This window comes from Homarus americanus, unplaced genomic scaffold, assembly GCF_018991925.1.
Source record: "Homarus americanus isolate GMGI-L3 unplaced genomic scaffold, GMGI_Hamer_2.0 scaffold24260, whole genome shotgun sequence".
Taxonomy (NCBI): Eukaryota; Metazoa; Arthropoda; class Malacostraca; order Decapoda; family Nephropidae; genus Homarus; species Homarus americanus.
This window is the reverse complement of record NW_024721079.1, coordinates 561,165-586,289: the sequence shown is the minus strand read 5'-3', so window position 1 is coordinate 586,289 and position 25,125 is coordinate 561,165. Positions and strand designations below refer to the sequence as shown.

Genomic DNA, 25,125 nt, shown 5'->3' with positions numbered 1-25,125 from the left:
AGGAAAAACTTAGGCAGCGAGCCTGAACTATTTATTATTATTATTATTATTATTTTATTGTTATTATTATTATTATTATTATTATTATTATTATTATTATTATTATTATTATTATTATTATTACTATTATTCTGTTGTAATTATTATTAGTCTTATTAGTCTTATTATTATTATTATTATTAGTCTTATTATTAGTCTTATTATTATTATTCATGTTAGTAAATAAAATTATATTAACTCCTTCCTAGAGTCACTTTAACAGCCAATCAGGACTCTAGTATCTGTGATAATCAACCAATGAGCGTGGAGTATGTGATGGTAACTGACCAATCAGAGTTCTCAACTTTTAAAGAGCGTCTATAGACCGGCGGCCATATTGAGTGTAGCGGCGGCCGGCGAGAGAGACCACCAGCCCTTGTGTCATTATGAGCCACTAGTGTACTTAACTAGGAACCTTCCAGAACAACGAGAGCACTACTTCATCATGGGAGAGGATAGAGAAAAGGAAAAGAATGAAAAAGGTAAGAATTTGGTCTGTATTAACGTAAATTATATGAGTAAAGGTGAGGGAGGGATAATGGCGGACCTCCATACAGTCTGTGGCCACACTGTGATGCCCGAGGCGTGTTCAGACTTATACCTGTGTGTGTTGTAGCTGATAATGCCTAGAGTAGATCATTTATTGAGTTGCAGATCAAGATAATGATTCAATAGCAGCGGGATGTTGATAAGGCAGACATAGAGTCATCCACCAGGCTAAAGGTGTGCTCTAGAGGCAGCCTGATCAATAGAGTCTCCCGGTAGTCCTCTATTAACGGCTACGGATTAACCAGCGTGTTTGTATCCATTACTCGAGTCTGGGAACTAACTCCAGTTACTGTTGAATAATTAAATATATCCCTGTAGTTCATATAGTAAACCAAACTAACCTAACCTTGAGCTTCACCTATACAGAGCATTATGTAACCTTGGTCAGTTTATAGTGAAGGATATGTTAGTATATAAGACAATATTCTTCTATTATGTTTCTCTCAAATGCGGTCCGACTAATTACCCAAATGTAGCCGCAATGAAGTCAAATAATGGTCGTACACGAATAAATCGGACTGCCAATCACTTCTCGACTAGTATTTGGTGTCACAAAGAAAAAAAAAATGGAAAACTTACTTTAATCTGAGTTAATAGATCGCGTGCATGTACCGAGGGAACGCGTAATTACCCAAATGTAGTCGCAATAAAGTCAAATGATGGTCGTACAAGCGTAAATCGGGCTGTGAATCACTTCTCGATTATTATTTGGCGCCATAAAGTCACAAAAAATTGGTAAACTTAAATTAATCTGAGTTGTTAGGTTAGGTTAGGTACATGCACGCGATCTATTAACTCATTAAATTAAGTTTACCAATTTTTTTTGACTTCGTGACACCAAATACCAGTCGAGAAGTGATTGGCAGTCCGATTTATTCTTGTAGGACCATTTGACTTCATTGCGGCTACATTTGGGTAATTAGTCGGACCCCTCAAACGTCCTGTAATATGTCGGTGGGGGGGCAGTTTGAGGTTAGGTTGTTTGCCAGGGAAACTTCATATAAGTAAAGTGTCTCAGAATTGTCAGTAAAGATGGAGGAGACGGTTAGTACCAGAAAGACTTATGGAATTTTCCCAAATTTTCAGATGTTTGATGAGTAATAAAATTGAAACAACATTGTAGTTTTTATTGTATTTTTAGCCTATCCTTTGATCATAAATTACTTGTTAGTGGGCACGGCATTGAAGGAGAGGGAAATAATGGGTTAAAAAAGCTCCGAGCTCTGTAGGCTGAAGAAATATTTACCGTAATTATGGAGCCGGGAGATCTCCCGTGGCTACTGTCATCTGGTTCACAACAATCTTATTGGCCGTCTATATTACAATTTATATTGGAATTTTTTTTTTTTTTTAGGAATGACATTTGAATGATAAAAAATTTAAATGACAATGCACAGGTTAAGAAGTTAGGTCAGGTTCTAATAGGTTCTGTGCATTTTGTGTTATCAAATATGTTTGGTAGTTGGAGGAAGGTTATCTCTTTACTATACACAACGCATTGTTGTCCATCCCTAATGTCTTTAGAGTAACTGACTCAGGACATGTGAGATGGCCAATTTGGCCAGTGTCCACCTGATCACCTGGTGAAGATTCTCACCAATTTAAAGACTATAAAGTCTCTGACTTACGACGGGATTCCGTCCCGACGACCAGGTCGTAAGTCGAATTGGTCGTAAGTCGAAAAGGCAAAAATATTACATAGAAATTCTAAAATGGGTGTCTCTTTTTCGTCTGAGCATCACAAGAACTCTCACTTTTACGCTTGCCAGCCATTTTAAAGGGAATTGCAAATGAAAATTTTGTCAGTACTGTACACAGCGCGATCATTAACGTCGGGACTCGAAAATACGTAATGTGAAAAATATTTTATATGACCATGGGTTGTCGTAAGTCGAGGAGAGACTGTATATTGTATTGTTAGTCATTGACATTGTTGCAGTAAAATAATATAACTTATTTAAGTTTAAAAATAAGTTAGCTAAGTTGTGGTCTTGGAATGTACACTACTGGATGATACATAAGAGCAGATAGCCTGGTAGTTATGGTTGCTGCCTACTGTACTGTACAGTTCAGGTAATTATGATAGTGGTATTCATGGATATTTATTATTTGTGGCCATTTTGAGAATGTATCCCCCTGCGAATACTCAGGGAAGGGTGTACAGTATTGTATTTGTAAAGGTTTGTCACTTACTACTGTCATCAGTAGTTTTTGCACGTCTGGTGCTGGGGAATGTATAAAACAAAGGTAAGCTTCCAGAAATAGGAGGTTAAAGGCCCATTGAAAGGGTGCAGTCTCATGTATATACAGTATTGTTAGAAACTGCAGTTCAACAATTTCTGACAAAAACCAAGCCATTATGCTGTACCTCTAACTACTTGTTTTGTGGTACTGCAAGGTCACTTTTGGTTGGTTTGGTTCATTTTCTGTTCAATATTGGTAAAATTAAACCTTTCTCCTTATTTCACTTTAGCTTTTGGAGGGAACTTTACTGCAGGTACAAATATTTTGATGCAAAGAAAGCATAACTGGTTGTTATTTGGAAGTTCTGGAACTTTTTTATTCATAGCGTTTTTGTTTTTTATTTCAGACCGGGATGAGAAAAAAGAAAAAGATCGAGAAAAAGATGGCAAAGACCGTGATAAGGACAAAGATCGTGACAAAGATAAGGACAGGGAGCGCAAGAAGCGTAGCCGGTCTCGATCTCGTGAGCGTCGTAAGCACAAGTAAGTATTAAAATAATTTCATCATGTTTTTCCCTAAAACAATGACCCAGTTAAACTAGGATTGAGCAAATCAGGGGTCTAGGGGTTGTATCCTTTGGGCCCTGTCTTGTAAATGAAACTGATTAAGTAAATTTGAATATTAGACACCCTTGACTTTCACATTGCAAGAGAACACATTTGACATGAGTTATTGTACCATATGAAGGGAACAAGTCTGATAGTTTTTGATGCTAAGCGGACACGTTTATCACAAGGTTCAATTTATCAGACCAAACCTCATCAAGCTCCATGTCATTGTACAGAACAGGATACAATCCCAGGTACTGTATATTTATTTCACATTGTATGGGAGCTTATTTTGATAGTGCGTTGGTATATTGTTCTAACAGTTGTAGGTGTTATAAGTAATGTATGCAGTATATTGTAAATGTTCACATAGAAATAAGAAATAAAAAGAGGGACAATACTACAGTAAGCATAATAGGGTAAAATAACATTGAGATTAAATGAGTAAACTGAGTACAGTCCTTGTAAAATATGGATCATACAAGGTACTGTACTAGTTTTCTTGAACCTCTTATTACAATATTATTATGGAGACTAACTATACTGAGTGTGGCCAAGTAATTGGAATGAGAAGACAAGTTTTGAGTGTTGGTGTTAGGTCATGTAAATGCAAGGCAGGTCTGTATCACCTGAGTACTTTTATGTACATTACCCATACCAAATGGAATGCATGTAAATGCTAAGTGTGTTCAATTTTGATTCAAGTAGGCTGAGCAACTGGGTTATTAAATTTTTACAGTTGAGTTTATTTCTGTAATTATAAAACACTGCAAAAGGATTTTGAGATGCAGTTTGTCATCATTTTATAGTACAGTAATTTGTCATGTTTACGTGGGTTAGCTGTGATTACGTAATGGCAGCCATCTTGAGGCTAATTCTCATTACTGTACTTCTTCCCAATGTCATTCTTGGGCCCCCTGTCTCATAGCTCTTCTCTTAGCTTATTAGATAAATGGTAACTAATATCACATTGACTACTTTCAGAACTAGATCCAGATCTCGAGGACGGACAAGATCTAGATCACGCTCCAGAGAAGCCAGGAGGAAGGCACGCCGTAAGAAGCCTTCACTGTATTGGGACAAACCTCCACCAGGTTTTGAACACATTACACCAATACAGTACAAAGCAATGCAAGGTTGGTTAATCACTGGTGTTATATACTATTCAGTATTCTTAAAGTTTGTTACATATCCCTGTCACCTGTTGATGGTTGCTGTACCCTTTTACTTATTACTTTGCAGGACTTCAACTGAATAATGATTCGCTTAATTTTTAGAGCTGTAGTTACAAATTGTACAGTGTACTTGTGTCCAGAATTACGTATAAGTTTGGGGATTGTATTCTTGATATTTAATAAAGTTTTTTGTAGGTAATTCGAAGATCGGCATGATGTAGTGGCGAGAACATGTTTTTTCATACTGCACAGTACAGTATGTAAAATGTTAATTCAAAAAATTTTCTAGTCTTGTTTAATTTATACCTTAAGCATGCCTCACCTGCTTCTCTTTGTATTTAATGCTACAGTAGGCATCTAACCCTTTTACTGTATTGTTTTTAGGTGGTGTTGATAAATATTGACCATGTCGACACCTTATTTTTATAATGTTTTATGGGATCATGTTTATTCCTCCTAGCAAAACTTAAATCATTATGCTAATATTTTGTAACATATGAGCCTTGTTCTCTTTTATCTACAGTATTGTTTTTAGGTGATGGCCTTTAGTGTTATTTCGGTAATTATCATAAATTGAACCATTAGTTTTATGTTTAATGGAATATTGCTGTACCCACATTTTGAGATGCTTAGGATTTGAATCTATGCACAGTGAACCCTCACTTTACGCGGTTAATTCAACCCACGGCGGCCCGCGTAAGTCGGGGTCTAGCTGTGTGTGTGTGTGTGTGTATATGTATATATATATATATATATATATATATATATATATATATATATATATATATATATATATATATATATATATATATATATATATATATATATATATATATATATATATATATATATATATATATATATATATATATATATATATATATATATATATATATATATATATATATATATATATATATATATATATATATATATATATATATATATATATATATATATATATATATATATATATATATATATATATATATATATATATATATATATATATATATATATATATATATATATATATATATATATATATATATATATGTGTGCATTAGTGTCATTAATTTAAAATCAGAAATAAGCCATTTATTGGTTTCCTTTACTCAGTATGGTAGTCTGTTAGAAAATGCCTTATGAGTTATCACAATGGAATTAATAGATCTAATGACAAAAGATGATGTATAACAACACAGTCTTGAAGAATTACTTTCTTTCAACAGCTGCTGGGCAGATCCCATCCAATGTGACAGTGCCTCTGATAGCACCTCCAAGTGCAGGACAGGTACCACCACTAGCAGCAGTTGTTCCCTCAGTTCCAGAGGTTACTAATGTGCCCCAGCCAGTGCCAGTTGTTGGTTCCACCATTACAAGACAAGCTCGTCGTCTCTACGTAGGCAACATTCCGTTTGGTGTGACAGAAGAAGAGATGATGGAATTTTTCAATCAGCAAATGCATCTTGCTGGTCTTGCCCAAGCTGCTGGAAATCCAGTTCTGGCTTGTCAGGTTTGTAATTGATCTGTTACAGAGATGGGATAAAACAAAAATTGTAGTAATTATTTTTGTATGTAAAAAAAGTCATGTACAGTATTGTAGAATGTATGAAACATAATCTGCACATGCATAAAGAATATGGTTAGTTCAACACTGAAAAATACAGGAAGTGTATTTTTAAACATTACGGCTAAAGAATTTTCTTGGGAAGTAACAATACTCTTCACTTTTCACATGGTACCTGTCCTGTATGCCAAGAGATCATCCATCCCAGTTTTCTAATTACCTGAAATTGATTAACTTGAAAGTTTTTAGGTCTAATTTTAGTATACTGATATACTTGTTGTTTTGTGATCAGGTTTACAATCTTCAGGCTTTGCTTTAATGCATTATTAAGGAATGAACTTTTAATTTTTAAGTAGAATCTAAACTATCATCTATGAGTATAGTACATTATCTCATGACATAACTCATTAATCACAGTGAATAAAAGTACATCTGCAAAATCAAGCCATTTGCTGTTAAAAGTGTAATGTCAGTAATAAATTGATGATTGAGGTCAGTGTTGGCAGTTCAGGACCACATGATGTTCTTTCCTGTTTACTTTTAAGTGCTCCAAATTTTTTTTACAGTATTAGAAAATCATATTTGTGAATTTTTTTTTATTTAAACAATTAAATTTTATTGGAAACGATACACCACCTGGACCTATGTATGTGACAGTTAGGTGTCATTATATCATTGTGAAGAAATTGTACAGATATCTTTGAATTGCATACAAGTGAAAATGGTCCTTGACATTGTTGACTGAACAGCACGCTCTACAAGTTAATGACTGACCTTATTACATATCGAAACCAGTAGTGACGTCAGTAACATGATTTTTCAATGTCAAGCCAATGTTTACATTTCATAAAAGGTTATAAATACTTGTAAGCTAACACATTAGTTACAGGTCACCATTTGCTGAAATCTGAGAGAAGAAAACAAATTGAAAATATGGAAGCTAAAAAATCCTACAATATGGCAAAAGCTATTTTTAGGTGAGTTGGAGATGCCATGAATGGCTACAAATGCATTTATTTTTTTACAACAGGTGAACCTAGACAAGAACTTTGCATTCTTGGAGTTCAGATCTATTGATGAAACAACTCAAGCAATTGCTTTTGATGGTATTAATTTTAAAGGCCAAAGTTTAAAAATCAGACGACCTCATGATTATCAACCAATGCCAGGCATGTCAGAGCATCCCACGCTAACTACCATGCCAGGTACAACACAGATTCCAGGTATGAAGCACAGGGAGTCCACCAGACATGTTGAAGGTATTTTCTAAATGATTGCAAAAATTATATTCAATGGTAATGAATTGAGTCAGTGTAGACAATTTATTGCAATGTGGGTGTTTTAAAGGCAAACTCACAAGAGGGTTTAGTGCACCTGTAAAGTTGCAAACTCTATGATGTAGACGAAGGATACAGTGGGTCAGTGGGCAGTGACTGAATTAATATTGGATTGTGCATGTAAGGGTAAACAATTAATAGATTAGTGCCCGCTTCACTGCTTTTAAAACTGATTGAGTACAAGAATGAGTGTGAGCAAGTAGAGATGTATCTTCAATGCATGATTAAGAAACTTCAAATGCCATGTTTGTGTGTATGAAGACCTGGTATGTCTGTGAACAAACTCTTGAGGTTATGAAATTGTATAAATAAATAGAATTTATTCCAAGAAAGAATAAAAATGCAGTCATCTGAAGATAAATTCGTGAATTATGTCTGTGTGTATTCCGACATTATTTTTTTTATTATTTTAAGAAGTGAACGTTGACATATGAAAATTTTCTTTTTGTAATTCTTATGAAATATTTTTGCTGAAGAATATGAATAAATTTATTTAACAGCAGGAAGCTAAATTGAATTTTACAGAAGTTTTTCTCTCTTAGTTATTGCAGGTGTGGTTTCAACTGTGGTGCCTGATTCCCCTCACAAGATCTTTATTGGGGGTCTCCCTAACTACCTTAATGAAGATCAGGTATGGTTGTTCCTGTCTGTTAACACTATGCTCCCAAGGGGGTGGAGAGCAGCCACATGGGCACTATTGTCCATAGAACACATCTTGAGACCCCTGTGAGGCCATTATGGTAGTGCCTTTTCCCTCTCTTAACCTAATACTTGTATCCACTTTGTCAAAAGTTCCTGTTAGACATTGCAAAATCTGACTGGAACTCCTTCAAGGGAATTAACTTTTTAAATAAGTAAAATGAACAGTTTAAACTGACTTTAGAAGATATTAGAGGTCACCGATGTGGTTGTCTCGCATCACCAAAAATGTCACTCACTTTGCCAGTTGAAAGTTTACTTTGAACAGGCACTCTTTTTATTTTAAACTAACTAATAGTGTATTTGCTTTCAATCTTCTATGAGAATGAAAGACTGGTTGGATATTTTTTAGAAATTTAGGATGTGTTACATCATATGGAGTTCTAATGTTGTTAGGATAAGATGAAGAATGATTGGTTCCCCATGATATTATGTGTATGACAGAAGGTAAGTGATGTCCCATTTTTTGATTGGACTAAGATTCTCTGAGTAAGAAGCATTGTATTGGAGCAACGGATAGCCCACATATTCCATAAAACATACAATGTGTTTTCTCTCTCTCTCTCTCTTGGACATACAACACTGTATTCAGAGATTCATTTTCCAATCAAAATCTGTGTTCTATTTTTCAGCTGAAGGTGAACAGAGCAGCTTGTTAGAGATATTGGGTGAACTTTATGCTTTTCTCCACGCCTTTCAACATGCACCTTCAGATTTCAGTTGAGGATTTTGTTTAAATTTGTTTATAAACATTTTTTTATATGTAAATGAATGAAGTGGGTGCAGGTAAAAAAGTGGAATGATCAGGGCCCGAATCCTTTGAAAATAACCACCACCTGCCTTAGCTGTGATGATGTACTGTAGTGAGCTTACAAATGAAATGGTTTGTAGTCTTTTATTTTACTTTTGATTACAATTTGAGGACTGGATGTTTTATGCTTGAGGTGGGGGGGGTGTACAATAGGTGAATGTGTTCCATTTTATAGTTATTTTATTGTGCTTCTAGGAAGAGTTTGGCAGATTACAAGGTGAGGCTATAGTGTTAGACTAACAATTCTCTGGGGAGGAATTCGATGGGAGTAGAAACCCAATGGAACAATTGAAGTGGCAGTTTGAGTGAAGTGGGGAGTATTTTGGGGAAAGGGGAGATGGGGAAAATATTTTGGATAATTAGCAATAGACAAGAGAATGGAAATATCCTGTAAATTAGCTCCTCAGTTAACTTGAAATAGATGTTCAGAGTTTGCCAGGAGTAGGGCCAGTGGTGTTCAGGGAAAGTAAGATTTCAATTATATATACTGTTACTATGGTTATTTAATAATTGTGGCCAGTCGTATGTTTGTTACCTTTCCAATGCTTAAAAAATTTTATAGTGAACAAAACTTACCTTAATATTCCAAATGGTGTAAGCTGTGTGTTTCTGGTCTGTAAAAATGTCCAAATCACAGTCTCATTCATCTGGATCATCCATATGAAGCGCGGAATGAGGAAGAGTAGACTCCGTTGCTGTTGTTGGAGTAGGGGGGGGGGGTAGTGGAGGCAGGGTGGAGTTTCAAAAACATTATCAACAAGTTTTCCGTTTTTCTCTTTTTATATGTTTCCCTATAGGGAGTCCAGAGCCTTCTCAGTTTCACTCGTTATTAAGACTTCTTTCCATTGATGGGTCATATTAAATCAGTAAATGCTTTAGAGGCCCAGAAAATTTCTGCTATTTTGTGGAGATGCAGCTGTTGGGAAGTGTATGTGCTTTGCTGGAATCTTCTAGAGGCCTCCACTAGGTTTTAGATGTTTCTCACTAAAATTTTTGTGTGCGGAATCCCTACTGTACTGTGGAGGCAGCGTTTAAGTGGATACAACGCTCGCCTCCTGTTCCAGGGGTCATTGGTTTGATTCTTGGGCGCTCAATGTTCACCCAGCTGCAAATGGGTACCTAAGTTTACAACTTGGGGAAGTGATTGCAGTCGAGAGCAATACCGGTTTTGTTGTCTCCTTGTGTACTGAAGGCTTAGTATATGATGTGCTGTATCCACACTGTCCCTAATGGGCAGTCATGCCTATGGGACTCACTTGCACTGTGTACTGTGTATTTTCGCTCCACAGTATATTACACCAATGTTGTCCTGTAAACATTGTTGCACAGTACTCAGCAGCTCTTTACCCAGCAACCATGGATTGCCCTCCTCCCTGAACCACTTGGTCAGCCATTGCACCAATCACAAACACACAGCAGTTTGCTTTGAATATCTACCAAGCTATGGTTTGTCTTGTACAAGGCAACGTTTGTGGTAGCATCAAACCTACTTGTTTGCCATCTGGGCACAGTGGAGTGGTACACCAGCAGGGTGACAAGATAAGAAAGTAATGCCTCAGTACAACACCCTGTTGTAAATGGTGCGGAAGAAATATGCTCGCCTTGTGTCAGCCCCGCCGCCTTTTTCTACCAGATGTATGACTCCACCTATGGCGGACCGAACCTCGCTATACAAACGATATGGCTTAGAAATAAAGAAAACATTATATAAAATAAGATAAATGAAGAGCATGGATGTGTATGTGTGGGAGGTGAACATGTGTGAGGTGGTGAGTTGTAATTGCGTGGCCTCCCTCCCCTCCTGGTGTGACGTCATGGCATACACAGCTCAGCAGCCACGAGAGGCAACTGGGTGACTGCCTGGCTGAACTGTATCATGATTTGAGTTTTTCTTCTTTCTCTTACAATCTCTCATCTTTTCCCCTCTTCTTTTATCTCTGTCTGCAGATCTTGTATGAAGGGAATTTTGAAGTCCCAACCATGGGAATATCCTGGCAAATGTATTCCCAATTGAAACATTAACTGGTATTTCCACATCTTAAGAGGAAATGTTGCCTGATGGTTTTAATTATATACTATATTACTTATGTATGGGTGTGTGTATACAGTATAGGGTATTCTTATAAAACCAAACCAGTTCTTCATTTATTAGTTAGTAGGAGGCAGGTGGTACCGTAGTATTTACTTTCGAGCCCTGACAGGTGAGATGGCATATGGTGAGGGTGGGTAAATTCTTGAGTTTTTGGTTTTGGACAGGATGGAGGGTCAGGTTGGTTCACATGAAGTGAGGATGGCTCTGTACTGGCACATCTCTTGCAGGCTCACTTACACACAGGTCATGACAGGTTAGATGCAGCGGGCAGCGTCTTCCCGCCAAACACCATCCTAGTGGAAGTGGATGCATCGCAGCAATGACTTGAGTTGTCATATCACATCGTATTACAGCTTAAATTGGCAAAGCAGCAACAAGGCTTAAAAAAAAAAGCAGTTTTGAGTGCCTTACACACTTGATCACAAGGAGGGCATTTCTTTTCACTCTTGTATTTGTTTATATTTAAAGTTGATTATGGATATAGATCTCCATGAAAAAGCCCATTCCAGCAAAATTGTGTTTAATGAAGAAAGCCCAGTAGTAAAAGCCTTTGTAGAGCCATTTCAAATTTTGTTCTTGGACAGATTATGAAATTGTGTTGTTGTCCTTTTCCAGAGTTCTCTTTCAGAGTTCTCTTTCAGAGCTCTTTTTCAGGGTTTTCTTTCAGGGATCTCTTTCAGAATTTTACAGGGAATTACTCATGGGCCTTAGTTTCGAGAGGGGAATACAAATAACATTCTTCATGACTGATTAAAACGTGTATAGCCATCCATTTGGAATTCAAATATACTCATCTTGTCTTTTTGCTTTCTTCCCCCATTTGTTTCCCCTAGCGAAGGGTTCGTGGTTGAATGCCCTAAGCGGCCCATTTGTACTGCCCATGATAAAGCCTGCCTCACTATGCATATGATAATGAACCGTCCTGACCAAGGCAAGTTTCAGTCTTTTGGTCGTATGTTGGCGCACCAATTTTTTAGGGTCGAGGTTCCTGCAGGTGATAGGTAAGTTTTGCAAGAGTAAAATGCCCTTGTGCCTCCTGTCGTTGGTCACATATATCTAAAGTGACAATTCAATCCACATGAGAACATTAGGGTTCACGCAGGTCTCTCAAGAAATATCAGTGGCTGTTCTAGGTAGGTGCAGTAAAGGTAGGTTTTCTTTTGTTTTTATTGTAGGCATTGGAAAGGTAAATCAGTTTTGCAGTGCAAATTTTGTACCTAAGTAATTGAGGTGATTTGGGTAAACTGTACCATAAAGAATGGATGTGTTCATAATTTTCCTGGGTTGTTTACTGTGATTCCTGTTTATATTCTGAGAGCTGCATGATATTTTCCTTATATATATATATATATATATATATATATATATATGGAAGTAAATGCAGTTTAATATTGCACTTGTAACATTGGAAATGATAACAATCACAGTTTTTTGTGGAATGTTGGCTTTTATGCTGTAGTGAATATTAGTTTCAAGCAACAAATTATTTTATTGATATTCATTATTAGTTTACTCTGAAAGTTCTTAATTCTACCAATGTGCATGTTGTAACTGTGCATTACTCCCTACTTCATTAGCACTCGAGACAATTGGCTCCCTTTTAATTTGTTTTTATTCCAAATTTGTGATGTGTGGCTTATAGGCTGAGATGCATTTATTGTATATTTTTGTACCAGTGAAGTTTAGTGTTGACACTCATCCTTTAGAGAGAGAAATATCATGGGTTCTGATGCCGGAAAATGCCTTTGCAAGCTGCTTTAATTGATTACATATGAATGGATGTTTTAAGATTCAGTAGTGTTTAAAGCACTACTTGTATGTCTACCTTTGTTGGTATAATATATATCCTGTTATTAAGCGCCTCTATATATTCGTTGTTCCATCTCTGCGTGATGGAGTCGGTGATTTGAAGAGTTAAAAGGAATATATAATAAATATAAAGTATACAAGTGGATTAATTAGTAGAAATCCATGACATTATCATCAGCCTCACTTTGTTTAAAATAAAGGGCTGAACATTGCATTAAACCTTAAGACTTTGATGATAAACTCCTGTTGCCTCAGCTCTTTGATTCTCCTGAAAGTTAATACTTATTGATACACTGGTCTTGAAGTGTACATTATTCTGCCAGGTTCATCGTCTGGCTCAAGAGGTACTGTGACTGAGTTTAAAATGAGTGTCTATATACCTGCATCAATTTTCCTGTTTACATGCAATGTCCAATATTTACTAGACCTACACTGGACACATCAGGTTCTGGAAGCTGCGCACACACACACACACACACACCTACCTACCTACCTACCTTACATGATTGTTGTGGTGTATATTTCTGCTCTTATACCTGTGTAATCAGGCTTATTTCATGTGCAGTGAATTTCTTTAGATGTCTTTTTTTTTTCATATATTGTATACATGTATTATCCGGGATTGATTGTTGTCTGTGTTCTTAACTACTCGGTGATTTTTCATTTTCGTCCTTGCCACCACATTGTACCTCTGCACAACCTTCTCACACACATCCATGTCTATAAATACTTTCTTAAAACATACAGATCTTAACCACTGCATCTTACCCTGTGCCTTTTTCTTTGCAATCTTATTTCTGATCCTCCTGTTTTTATAGTGTACCAGTTATGTGGAAAATTAAACTTCCAGCCAAACCTTAAGTATTCTATATATATATCTCTTCTTATCTATATTACCATAGGATATCAGTTCTATACCACATGTAGCTACGATAGTGCTGTATTACCAGGCACTCACTGCATTTGTTTCAGTTATTTGAGAAATTAAATAATTTTCTGTGGCCTAGTATCCTGCCAAGGGGATGGGTTAAACCACTACCTGCCAATCCATCCTGCATCATGACAAGAAAAGGCTGGTTTGCATGATTATTGTTCCATGTCACCTATATGCACAGGTACATGACTTACTGCATTGTCCTGTTTAATTCCAAAACCCAATATTAATTATTCCTGTCATTACAAGTTAGAGGTTTAGGAAAGGCGAATATTTGTTTCGATATCTATTTCGCAATATGTTCATCCCTACTAGTTTTCACGGTCCTATTTATTCATGCTCTTAATCCTCCTTCATTAATAAAGATATCATCCTCAAGTACTGCACTGCATACATATAGCATCATCTTTTACAACATTGCATTCAAATGTCATTTATTTCCCAGGTGAAGATTCACATTCTTCCAAGTGGATACATTCCGCATCTTACCAAATCTGAATCGTTGAACAGGAATTATAACTAGCATCAGTTCTTCATTTTGATCGTTCATCCAGGTGGATCCATTTAACTTGTTGGAAACATTTGTGGGCTGTTTGGTGTTACATTGAGGTTAACAATCTTCAGGGAATTGGACTCCTAATCCCATTCTTGTCGATCGTTTTGTTACCTCTTAACAGTCTGCTGAAAATTAGATGGTATAGTCTTTTAGGTTGGGTTTCTAAGACTACTGTGTTAAGTTATAGATTAGAGTCAACCCCAGTTCAGTAGAACTTTAGTGATGAGAACCTTTTGTGTGTGTGTGTGTGTACACGGTATGCTTCTTGAAACCGTTTATTCTGATCGTATCTACAGTATTTACGAAGTTACTTTACACTTCAGGAGTGCAGTAGTTGACTGTATCCGTGTGTACAGTTCTTGCTTACTTTCCTATGGATTGCTGGTTTGCACCTAGAGAACCCACAGTCCACTCAGATGTGAAAGGGTATCTAATGTTGTAGTTAGGAAAGTGAAGGCCCTTCAGTGGAGTGCCAGTCGCTACCTCTTTGTGTACAAAGAAATGGCTTAGTCTACAGTGTACTGTATCAACACTGCCCCTAATAGGCTATCATGCCCACGGAACCCACTTTCACTACGCACTTGCCTGTGTTTACTTGCATTTGTAGTGTACTTAGGTACTATGCACATTTTTTGGGAAAAGTTTGAATATTAAATTATAGATGCTTAAATGGCAGTAGCAGTTTGGGCTGGGCTTTTATTTATAAGAAAATTAAAACAAAAAATATATAACTCGTGCAGCATCTACATTACCATTTTTGATCAGTCTTTTTGATAACCATCAGTGAATAACAAGTTCATTATGACCTTGGTGTTGCTTTATTTGAACATGTGTGCTGTAGTGGGAGTACTATACTAGATATATACCTGTGTATATATATATATATATATATATATATATATATATATATATATATATATATATATATATATATATATATATATATATATATATATATATATATATATATATATATGTATATATATATATATATGTGTGTGTTTTTTTGGCTTTGACATTTTGTTTAAGTTTGTAGTCCTTTTAGCTAGGTAATTCTGAAATGGGTGTGCTTACATGCAGTAACATCTGGTGATTGTTAGATTCTTGTCCTCAAATTTTGTATATTTAAATTTTGTTTTGATATACTTATTATAGTATTGTACATTTTTGTGGGTGTAATTATTCCAGGTTAAGGAGCTGCTTATGTCATTTGGTCAACTTCGAGCATTCAACCTGGTGAAGGATTCTGCTACTGGACTCTCAAAAGGCTATGCTTTCTGCGAGTACGTTGACGTCAGTCTGACAGATCAGGTATGGTATACATTATATTTGAGCAGTTATTATTTTAGATTATCCAGAATTGGGCAACAGTAAACCCTCATTATATGGAAGTTTGTGTCCCTAAAGGGTCACAAAATTGCCTGCTTCTAAATAGCAATACAGTCGGCCCTTAACATACGCGGGTTTATAATACACGGATTTGCAAATACGCGGATTGCCCCGCCGGAGGAATATTCTGTACAAGTAATTGAAGTACATTCAACTCGCGCGCGGCACCGAACACCGCTCACTCCCGCAACCTCACACACACACAGCTCTCCCTCACTCAGTCAGTCTCGCTGTAACCACGCTTGTGTTGACATCAGCATTGTAGTTGCAAAAATATTACATATCCGTGAATGTATTATATCAAGCACAGTATGAATAGAATATCACTAATATAAGAATATTTTAACCGAAAACTACTAAAAAATCGAGTAACATATCTTGAACATCAGAAGGCTAGGTAAAGTCTTTTGTTTTCATGTAGTTTATCCTAATTTACATTGAAATGCATTACGTTTCAGCAAAACTACTATTTATTTCTGAGAATATGGAAATGTAATATTTTGCTGAAATGACGTACTTATTACAGTGGAAAGTGACGAAAGCAATGACTCGCTTTCTTTCGTTCAAAAGATGTTCCCGTAATCGCTTTTCGAATGGTTTTCAGTTAAAAAACTGTTGTATTGCAATAAAATTCTATCCTAATTCACTTGTGATGCAACAGTTTTTTAACCGAAAACCATTCGAAAAGCGATTACGATAACATCTTTTGAACGAAAGAAAGCGAAAGTCATTGTTTTCGTCACTTTCCACTGTAATACGTACGTCATTTCAGCAAAAATATTACATTTCTGTGAATGTAGTATATCAAGCACAGTATGAATATAATATCATTGTAATATAACAGTATTTTAACCGAAAACTATTAAAAAAACGAGTAACATCTCTTGAACATTGGAAGGTTACCTGGTAGGTAAAGTCTTTTGTTTTCGTCATGTATTTTATCCTATTTTACATTGAAATACATCACGTTTCAGCAAAACTACTATTTATTTCTGAGAATATATTCATTCAGGCACAGTTTAGGTAAAATATACATGTGCTGTAACATTTTTTTTATTGAAAACGATTCGAAAAACACGTACCCTCTAGCCCTGTTCAAGGAGAAGACTGGGAGGAGCTGTTTGGTGCTTAAGACGATGACAAGGAAAATGATTTTGATGGATTTTAATGAAAATATTCAGAAAGACCCTGGCACTGTCAAGGAAAGTGGCTGCTGAAGGCTTCCGGGACATGGCAGAGGACGAGATTAGGGAGCTAATTGAAGAGCACGACACTGAGCTGACCGAGGAGGATCTACAGGAGTTAGTAGACTCAGGCAAGGAAGAGGAAGCGAAAGGGAAAGAGGATGAGGAAGAGCACCAAGAAATAACATTGGAGAAGTTGGGGGAGATGACCAGGAATATTGAGGCACTGAAAAACCTGGCCTATAGTATGGACCCCTCCATAATGCACGCCAAGAAATACGTGCGAGGGATGGATGACGTTTTCGCTCCATACAAAAACATCATGGGAGAAATGAAAGAAAGAGACGACAACTCCCCTCACCATGTTCTTTGATCACCGAAGGAGAGATTTAACACCATCAGTCACTGGCGGCAGTGAGGAAGCAGCTGAATCCACCGTCGCCCCCACTTCACTACCTGTTATGGAATTGAGTGACGATGAGCCCGATGACCCCCGTCCTGTCGCCGAGGATAAGTACTGTACAGTAAAGTGAAATTTTTTTTTTTTAATTGCTTTTCTTGCCATGTTTATTGTTTGTAAAAATGCACAGCACAGTACAATTCAGTACTGTACATAGGAAGTGGAGGTGCAGTTATTCACAAAACATTTGTGTTCGTTGACGGCAGTAGTGACGGGGAGGAGGCAGAGGGGGTAGAGGAGGGAGCGAGTTGGGAGGAGTGGTGACCTTGGACGCGGGAGCAGGGACGAGTGGAGATGCCAGTCAGTACATTACGGGTGTATTAATTGTTTTTATAGCTATTTTTGCTTTTTAATATTAAATATTGTACATTACGTTTCAACAAAACTACCATTCATTTCTGACAACATGGAAATGTAATATTTTTGCTGAAATGATGTACGCATTACAGTGGAAAGTGGGATAAAATTGTGACGAAAGCAATGACTTTCTCTTTCTTTCGTTCAAAAGATGTTACCGTAATCGCTTTTCGAATGGTTTTCAGTTGTGGGATTATAAGGCTAATGATAGGATAGAATATTATTGTAATACAGTACGAGTACAACAGTTTTTTAACTGAAAACCATTCGAAAAGCGATTACGGTAAAATCTTTTGAATAACGAAAGAAAGCGAAAGTCATTGTTTTCGTCTTTCCACTGTAATATGTACGTCATTCCAGCAAAAATATTATATTTCCATATTTATTTCTGAGAATACCTATATTCATTCAGTCACAGTTAAGGTAAAATATACTTGTGATGTAATATTTTAATGAAAATACCAGGTATTTAGAAATACGGTATCGTAGTTTTCTTTTGTTTCAAATTTAATTAACAAAGATTGATGTTTCAAATGTAATGAACAAAAATTTATGTACAGGATCTATAAATAAACTTTAAAAAAATGAATACTTTGTTTTACATCGTCCTGTGTATACCATACCATGCATTTGGCTACTTTGGGCTTGCTATGATGACGCAAGAGATCTGCCCTGGCAACTGTACCGACACTCACAGCTGGTGGTGTGTTGGTGTGTCATTTCCATTGTTTACTGGTAGTTACTGGTAAATATTTTTCAACCTAACGAAACTATTACCCGTTTAGAGGTCGACCAATTTTTTGCCAAATAATTTGGTCTTAAAAACTTGAACTACACACAGGTATATATGGTAAATAAGGACATGGGGGGGACCAGGGTTTTTTTATGGGGGCAGCACATATACGCGGATTTTTAACATCACAGGTATCTGTTGCGTAACCCCCGCGTATGTTAAGGGCCGACTACATTAAATACTACATTGGAAAAGTAAGGATCAGGAGGAACCACATAGACCATGAATTACCATTATGTATGATATTATAATCCTTTTATAGCATGAGTTGTAGAACTAAAATTGAAAATTTAATTAAAACTTCTACTAATTGAAAGATAAATAATTTGTTACGGTTTTTCTGTGACTGTTGGTAAATGTATAAAGTATGTCACCCAACAACTCCCTCTTCTCTTATTTTGCATAGTAGTGTATGTACATAAAGAAAAAGACTTAGGTAAGATAATATTGTGCATGCTTTGAAGGTGAAAGATTGCTGTAGTACCAGTATAAATTTTGTTTGATCTAATAGTTTAGACTTTGTACAAAATAGATGGGCTGGGGGTTTATTTCACATCAATTGCCCTCTTTAGAAGTACAGTACAATAGAACCTTTGTAAATCATTATTTGATACTGTGTCCTTCACTGCGGGACAACTTCATGACTTTTTATTGGAAATTGTGTTGATATGAGTGAGACTTTATGAACCAAAATGTACTGTACTTGTATTTGTGTATCACATTGATATGAATTCTACCATGTCAGAATGCTTAATTATTTTGTTAAAGGAATATAGTTTTTCAGCATATGAATAGCTCTTCACTAGAATCCCTGAAGAATGTTATATTTTAATGTGATGTTTTTATTTAGGCTATTCATGGATTGAATGGAATGCAGCTAGGTGATAAGAAGCTTGTGGTCCAGCGAGCAAGTGTGGGAGCCAAGAATGCTAATGCCATGGCTCAGGCCCCAGTGCAGATACAGGTTCCTGGCTTACAGCTACAGAGTGGATCAGGGCCTGCCACTGAGGTGTTGTGTCTCATGAACATGGTAAGTATGGGGGTGGGGGGCATTTTGCACACCTAATTTTAGAAAAAAAAATGGAACTTTATACAAAATATTCTTGACACTACAGGTAGTTTCATAGCAATAGGCATGTGTAATGCATTCTATACTAGGTTATTGAGTATTTATCACATACACTAGGCATAGAAATGAAAAGGTTATTTGTGGGTACATTATGAGTATTCCATTACCATGCCAAAAGTATCCCACTTTCTTCAGTTTTCTCAAGAAAGTTAAGGTTTTGTTGCTAGTTTAATTTCATACACTGTTCTTAAAAACATAAGGTTTTCTTGTGGGTATACTGATTTATACTCCTTTCTCATTCCAAATAAATGTTAAATAACTTAACTTACATTCATGCTCCATGAGTACAGATAAGTGGTGGTCTCATAAGTAAGTTAAATATGTTTTGAATTTAGTAAATAGTTAAAGTCCATCTAGTAATGCTAAAAATTCAGCTTGTGGATCCTGGATATTAGACTACAGTTATTTCATATGGGAATGTGTTGGCATAAATCAACATAATAACTAGATATGCTTAGTGAATTAAGACAAGAGGTGTGGATGTTAAGATAAACTTAGTGTGTATGTGAGTTGAGGATTTAAGGAAGTGCACATGGAATACTTATGTATGTGTGTTTTTTGAGTGGGAGACTAGTAAACTTACCGTATATTTTGTGTTTATACTTTTTATTTTTTCAGGTAATGCCGGATGAGTTGAAGGATGACGAGGAGTACGAAGATATCCTTGAGGACATCCGTGAAGAATGCAGCCGATATGGAATAGTGCGCTCAGTTGAAATTCCACGGCCAGTTGAAGGGGTAGAAGTCCCAGGGGTGGGCAAAGTTTTTGTAGAATTCAATTCTGTATTAGACTGCCAGAAAGCTCAGCAAAACCTCACTGGACGCAAGTTTGCTAACAGGGTGGTTGTTACATCATACTTTGATCCTGATAGATATCATCGACGTGACTTTTAGATGAGAAAATAGGTTTCCTATTTCCAGTTACTGCTTATGTAACTTTTTTTTTTCTTGGCAGTGCCGGATAGTTCTGTGATTCCAAAATGAAATGGTAAGGGTTCCCGCATTTTGATTAAAAAGGTCAAGACTAATTTAGCAGCATGTCAGTTCATCAGCATAATTTGTTTAAATGTGAGTGCACAATTACTTTCAATGATACAAATGACTTGGTATTGTTAATTTAGATTAAACACTCACAACTACTAAAAATACTAGAATTTTTTTTAATTTGAATAGCACTTGTAGAACTTTTGTAAAAGTTTTTTTTAGTTGAACTTTTGTTCAGCTGTAGTGAAGCAGATGGAAGGTAATTTTTCCTTCATGTTGTTTTTATAATATCTTTGGCTGGCAACATGCCTCATTGGCTGGCATCATGCCTCATTATCTTGTATGAAATACTTCACAACATCCCTATCCTTTTTAGCATTAAAATCTCTTGTCAAACATATTTTCATCAAACCTTCCATATTGAATCATTCATAGTTCTTGAAGTTTACATTTTGTCAGTACACAGCGCAATCACTGATGTTGGGACTCGACAGTACGTAATTTGACAAAATTTTGGTACGACTGAGGCTGTCGTATGTCTGGGTGGTCGTAAGTCGGGGAGGAGCTGTGTGTGTATATATATATATATATATATATATATATATATATATATATATATATATATATATATATATATATATATATATATATATATGTATGTATATATATATATATATATATATATATATATATGTATATATATATATATATATATATATATATATATATATGTGTGTGTGTAATTTTTTTTACAATTATTAGAAACCTTAAATTATCAGCAATGGATAATCATTCAACTATTTGATAGGTTACAGTGTATTTTAGAAAGGGTTGGTCCACCAGAAGTTACATTTGGCTTTATAAACATTAATGTTAATATAAATGTGTGAACAGTCCCTCTATTCCTACCCTTGAGTACCTAAACCTATTTGACGGCAAGAGACAACCTGGTCGTGTATATTCTCCACAAGTGTTACAAGGGCGGGGGTTCAAATGTCCCCATTTCTACTAGAGCTCAGGCTACTCCGTGTTATACTTAATTACAAGATCAATCGGTGTATTTTTTCTAATTATTTATATGCATCTCATCTGTATGACCTCATTCATTTGCTCTCTTTCTGTTCTTACTCATGCTCGATGTATGTCCACTGCATTATTGATAATGCTGATGAGTAATACCATACCATGTTGTAATTCTCTTTTTTTTTCCATAATATTTATTCTTTGTCTGTAGAACACCGATTTCCAAGTTCCATAAAACCATTATTTTTTTTTTTTTTTTTTTCCCCCAAGGACAAAAGTGGAATTGGAATTGCTGCAGTTTTGAGGCAAACAATTTTCCCTCCCATCTTCTTGCCACCTGTCACCCTTTGAACTCGTGAAACAATTTATCCCTGTAACCTCACAATTAAGTTTGTTTTCCAAGCCTGTAATACTTTCTTTAAGTTTAATGAAAAATGTTTTTACTCCTTAGTGTGAATGATACTGATAAAACAATAAAGAAACACCAAGAAAAAATAATTTAGACTTGCACAATCCAAGTACTGCACAAAGATATAAGTTTAGTTGGCACATTTGTTACATCCTCATTGTAGACAGCTGTAAGGTTAGTATCAATGGAAAAGTTCACTATGCATATTTATGGTTAATACTGTATATTCAGTACAGTTTCTCCAGTTATTTTATATACATATCGGCAGAAAGAAAACATTAATACATATGGAAACTAACAGTGTCTCAGTATGATGTACTCCCTATTTAAAAAAAGTGCCATTAAAGGGAGATTAGTCTTGTGTTAAGTACTGCACTGTATAGTGCTGAGTAAGAGTAGGACCTAATTGCAAACAGAATACCCAAGTACAGTAATGTACAAGACACTTTAGTCAACTTCAATACCTTTGATATTGAATGCTTCATTATGTATATATATATATATATATATATATATATATATATATATATATATATATATATATATATATATATATATATATATATATATATATATATAATTTTTTTTTTTTTATATAAAATCACACGGGAAAAGGGAAACAACGGAGCACCCTAGCTTTCGTCTTTATTCAAGACATCTTCAGAGGCAACGCAGTTGCCTCTGAAGATGTCTTGAATAAAGACGAAAGCTAGGGTGCTCCGTTGCTTCCATTTTCTCGTGTGATTTTATCAAGATTTATCTTATCCACGTTTTCATTGTGGATCTACATGAAATATATATATATATATATATATATTATATATATATTTTATATATATTTTATATATATATATATATATATATATTTTATATATATTGTATGTATGTATGTTCATAGGACACCAAGCACAGACAAATTTATAAGACTATCCCATAAGTACAGTAATGTGCTCAAATTATTGATAGAAGGTATAGATATTAGCAGGACAGGAGAAGAAGCCATAGAGGTCAGATGAAAGACCTGTGGGTGGTAATTAACAGTACTGTATCATGATGTATGAATCTCATATACTGTACTTTGTTTAAATGATATACTCGCTGAATACTTTAGTGCGTTAAATCTAGTATGCCTAATCTGGATATCATTTGCTGACTTGGGTACCAACAACCAGGTGTTTGTGCAGTTTTAGAACTGCCATTGCTATGTGGACTTAACACAACTTGAAAGGACATAAGTGCAATCGAGAATGTTCAAAGAAACCGCATCAATGACTTGCCATAGGAAATCTGGTATGATCTAGAGCTTCAAGATGGTGCAAGGGATGTACTGTAATGTACTGTATTATAAAAAAAAGGCATCCCTGCCACTAAAATCACATAGAGCAGTACCAGAAGTTATAGTTTTTAAGTTGAAGAAAAATCCTTATACCAAGATGAGAAGTTTTTACTTGAGTGGATGTAAGTAGAAGCTTATATCTGTTGTCATTCAACTCTCCAAATGATAAAAACTGGGCAGATCAAGATTTCTTCAACGATAGGACCCTGAAAATATGTTGAGCTGCTTCCGCCCACTTTACATCAAATAATAGCTACAAGAGAAGTCAATGAAGACTTCACCTAGACCGTCCCCTAACACACCACCATAACCTAAACATAACCTTAACACACCACCATAACTTATACACTCCCCTAACACCATAACCTAAATACTCTCCTACTCCTAGGGCCCTAACATATCACCATAACCTAAAAACACCACCATGTTAGTACTCTTTAGTGCTTTTCAATATATATATATATATATATATATATATATATATATATATATATGCGCAAGTAAATCACTGTAGGTGCGCGTGATTCAAGTATATGCTGATAACCACAAGAAAACACGAAGTTCCCAAGCGCTTTCGTGTATTTCACATCTTCGACTCCAGCCTAATAACCCAGCAAGACTCATCATTAGCAAAGTTGGGTCAATCATTTATAAGTTATCTAAATGGTTAGTTTCTTTACTAAATCCCTTAGTTGGCAACATTTCTAACTAATATTAAGAATAATACGGATCTGGTTGATAAACTCAATAACTTTACACATTAATTATGATTTTAAACTGGTCAATTTTGATATAACACTTTACAAGGTCCCAGTTGATGATTTACTGGATAATATTTCATTGCCCGTCTCGAAAGATGATTTCATCGAACTTATCAAACTTATGTATTAAGGCTTGTAAATTTGAATTCAATGGAGAATATGCAAAAAAATTTGGTATGGGAATGGGTAATCCGCATTCACCAATATTAAGCAACTTATATATGGAATTCTTTGAGAAGAAACTTAGTAATATTTTACCATCTTCAGCAGTCTGATTTAGATATGTAGATGATGTAATATGTGTCTGACCATGTAATGAGGACTTAAAAGCTTTTCTACTACGACTTGACAACTTATCCCCTCGATCAAATTCACTGTGGAATTAGAGCATGACTGCAAATTACCATTCCTAGACTGTCTGATCCACAGAATAGGTAACAACTTTAAGTTCAGTACTGTATTTATAGGAAACCCACTTATGTGTGTTCATACATTCATTATTATTCTGCCCACCATAATAGTCAAACAAGCGGTATTTTCATCAATGTTTTTAAGTGCTCTAAGAATATGCAGCCCGGAATTTATTGATGAGGAATATAAATATATCTATAATATTGGCTTGAACCTTAAGTACCCTAGGTCTTTTATAGACAAATGCCTTAACATTACTAAGAAATCTTTTTTATAGAACATCCTAAGCCAACCCATGACAATAAGAATCTCTTAGTGTTACCTTTTAACAAAAATTTATCTCAAATTTCTATACTTCTGAAAACCTGGAACGCTAATGTGACATTTAAAACTCATGCACTGTAAAGCAAATGTTAATTAAGAACCCCCCAACAATGCAGGCGGCTGCATTTACAAGGTTCCTTGCAAGGAATGTAATATGTTCTACTTAGGCCAGACAGGTAATGATCTTTTAACTTGACAAACG

The 25,125-nt window shown here is 35.5% G+C and overlaps 1 protein-coding gene across 1 annotated transcript; it reads left to right on the top strand.

Moving 5' to 3' along the window:
• Window positions 1–362: 362 nt before the first annotated feature.
• Window positions 363–21,055, top strand: LOC121861392 (splicing factor U2AF 50 kDa subunit-like). The gene is made up of 9 exons (XM_042359061.1): window positions 363–521; window positions 3,179–3,314; window positions 4,365–4,516; window positions 5,788–6,071; window positions 7,156–7,348; window positions 8,005–8,093; window positions 15,552–15,674; window positions 19,397–19,576; window positions 20,294–21,055. Exons 1-9 carry the CDS (start codon window positions 485–487, stop codon window positions 20,567–20,569), a joined length of 1,470 nt encoding a protein of 489 aa, XP_042214995.1. The 5' UTR covers window positions 363–484; the 3' UTR covers window positions 20,570–21,055.
• The last annotated feature ends 4,070 nt before the right edge of the window (window positions 21,056–25,125 follow it).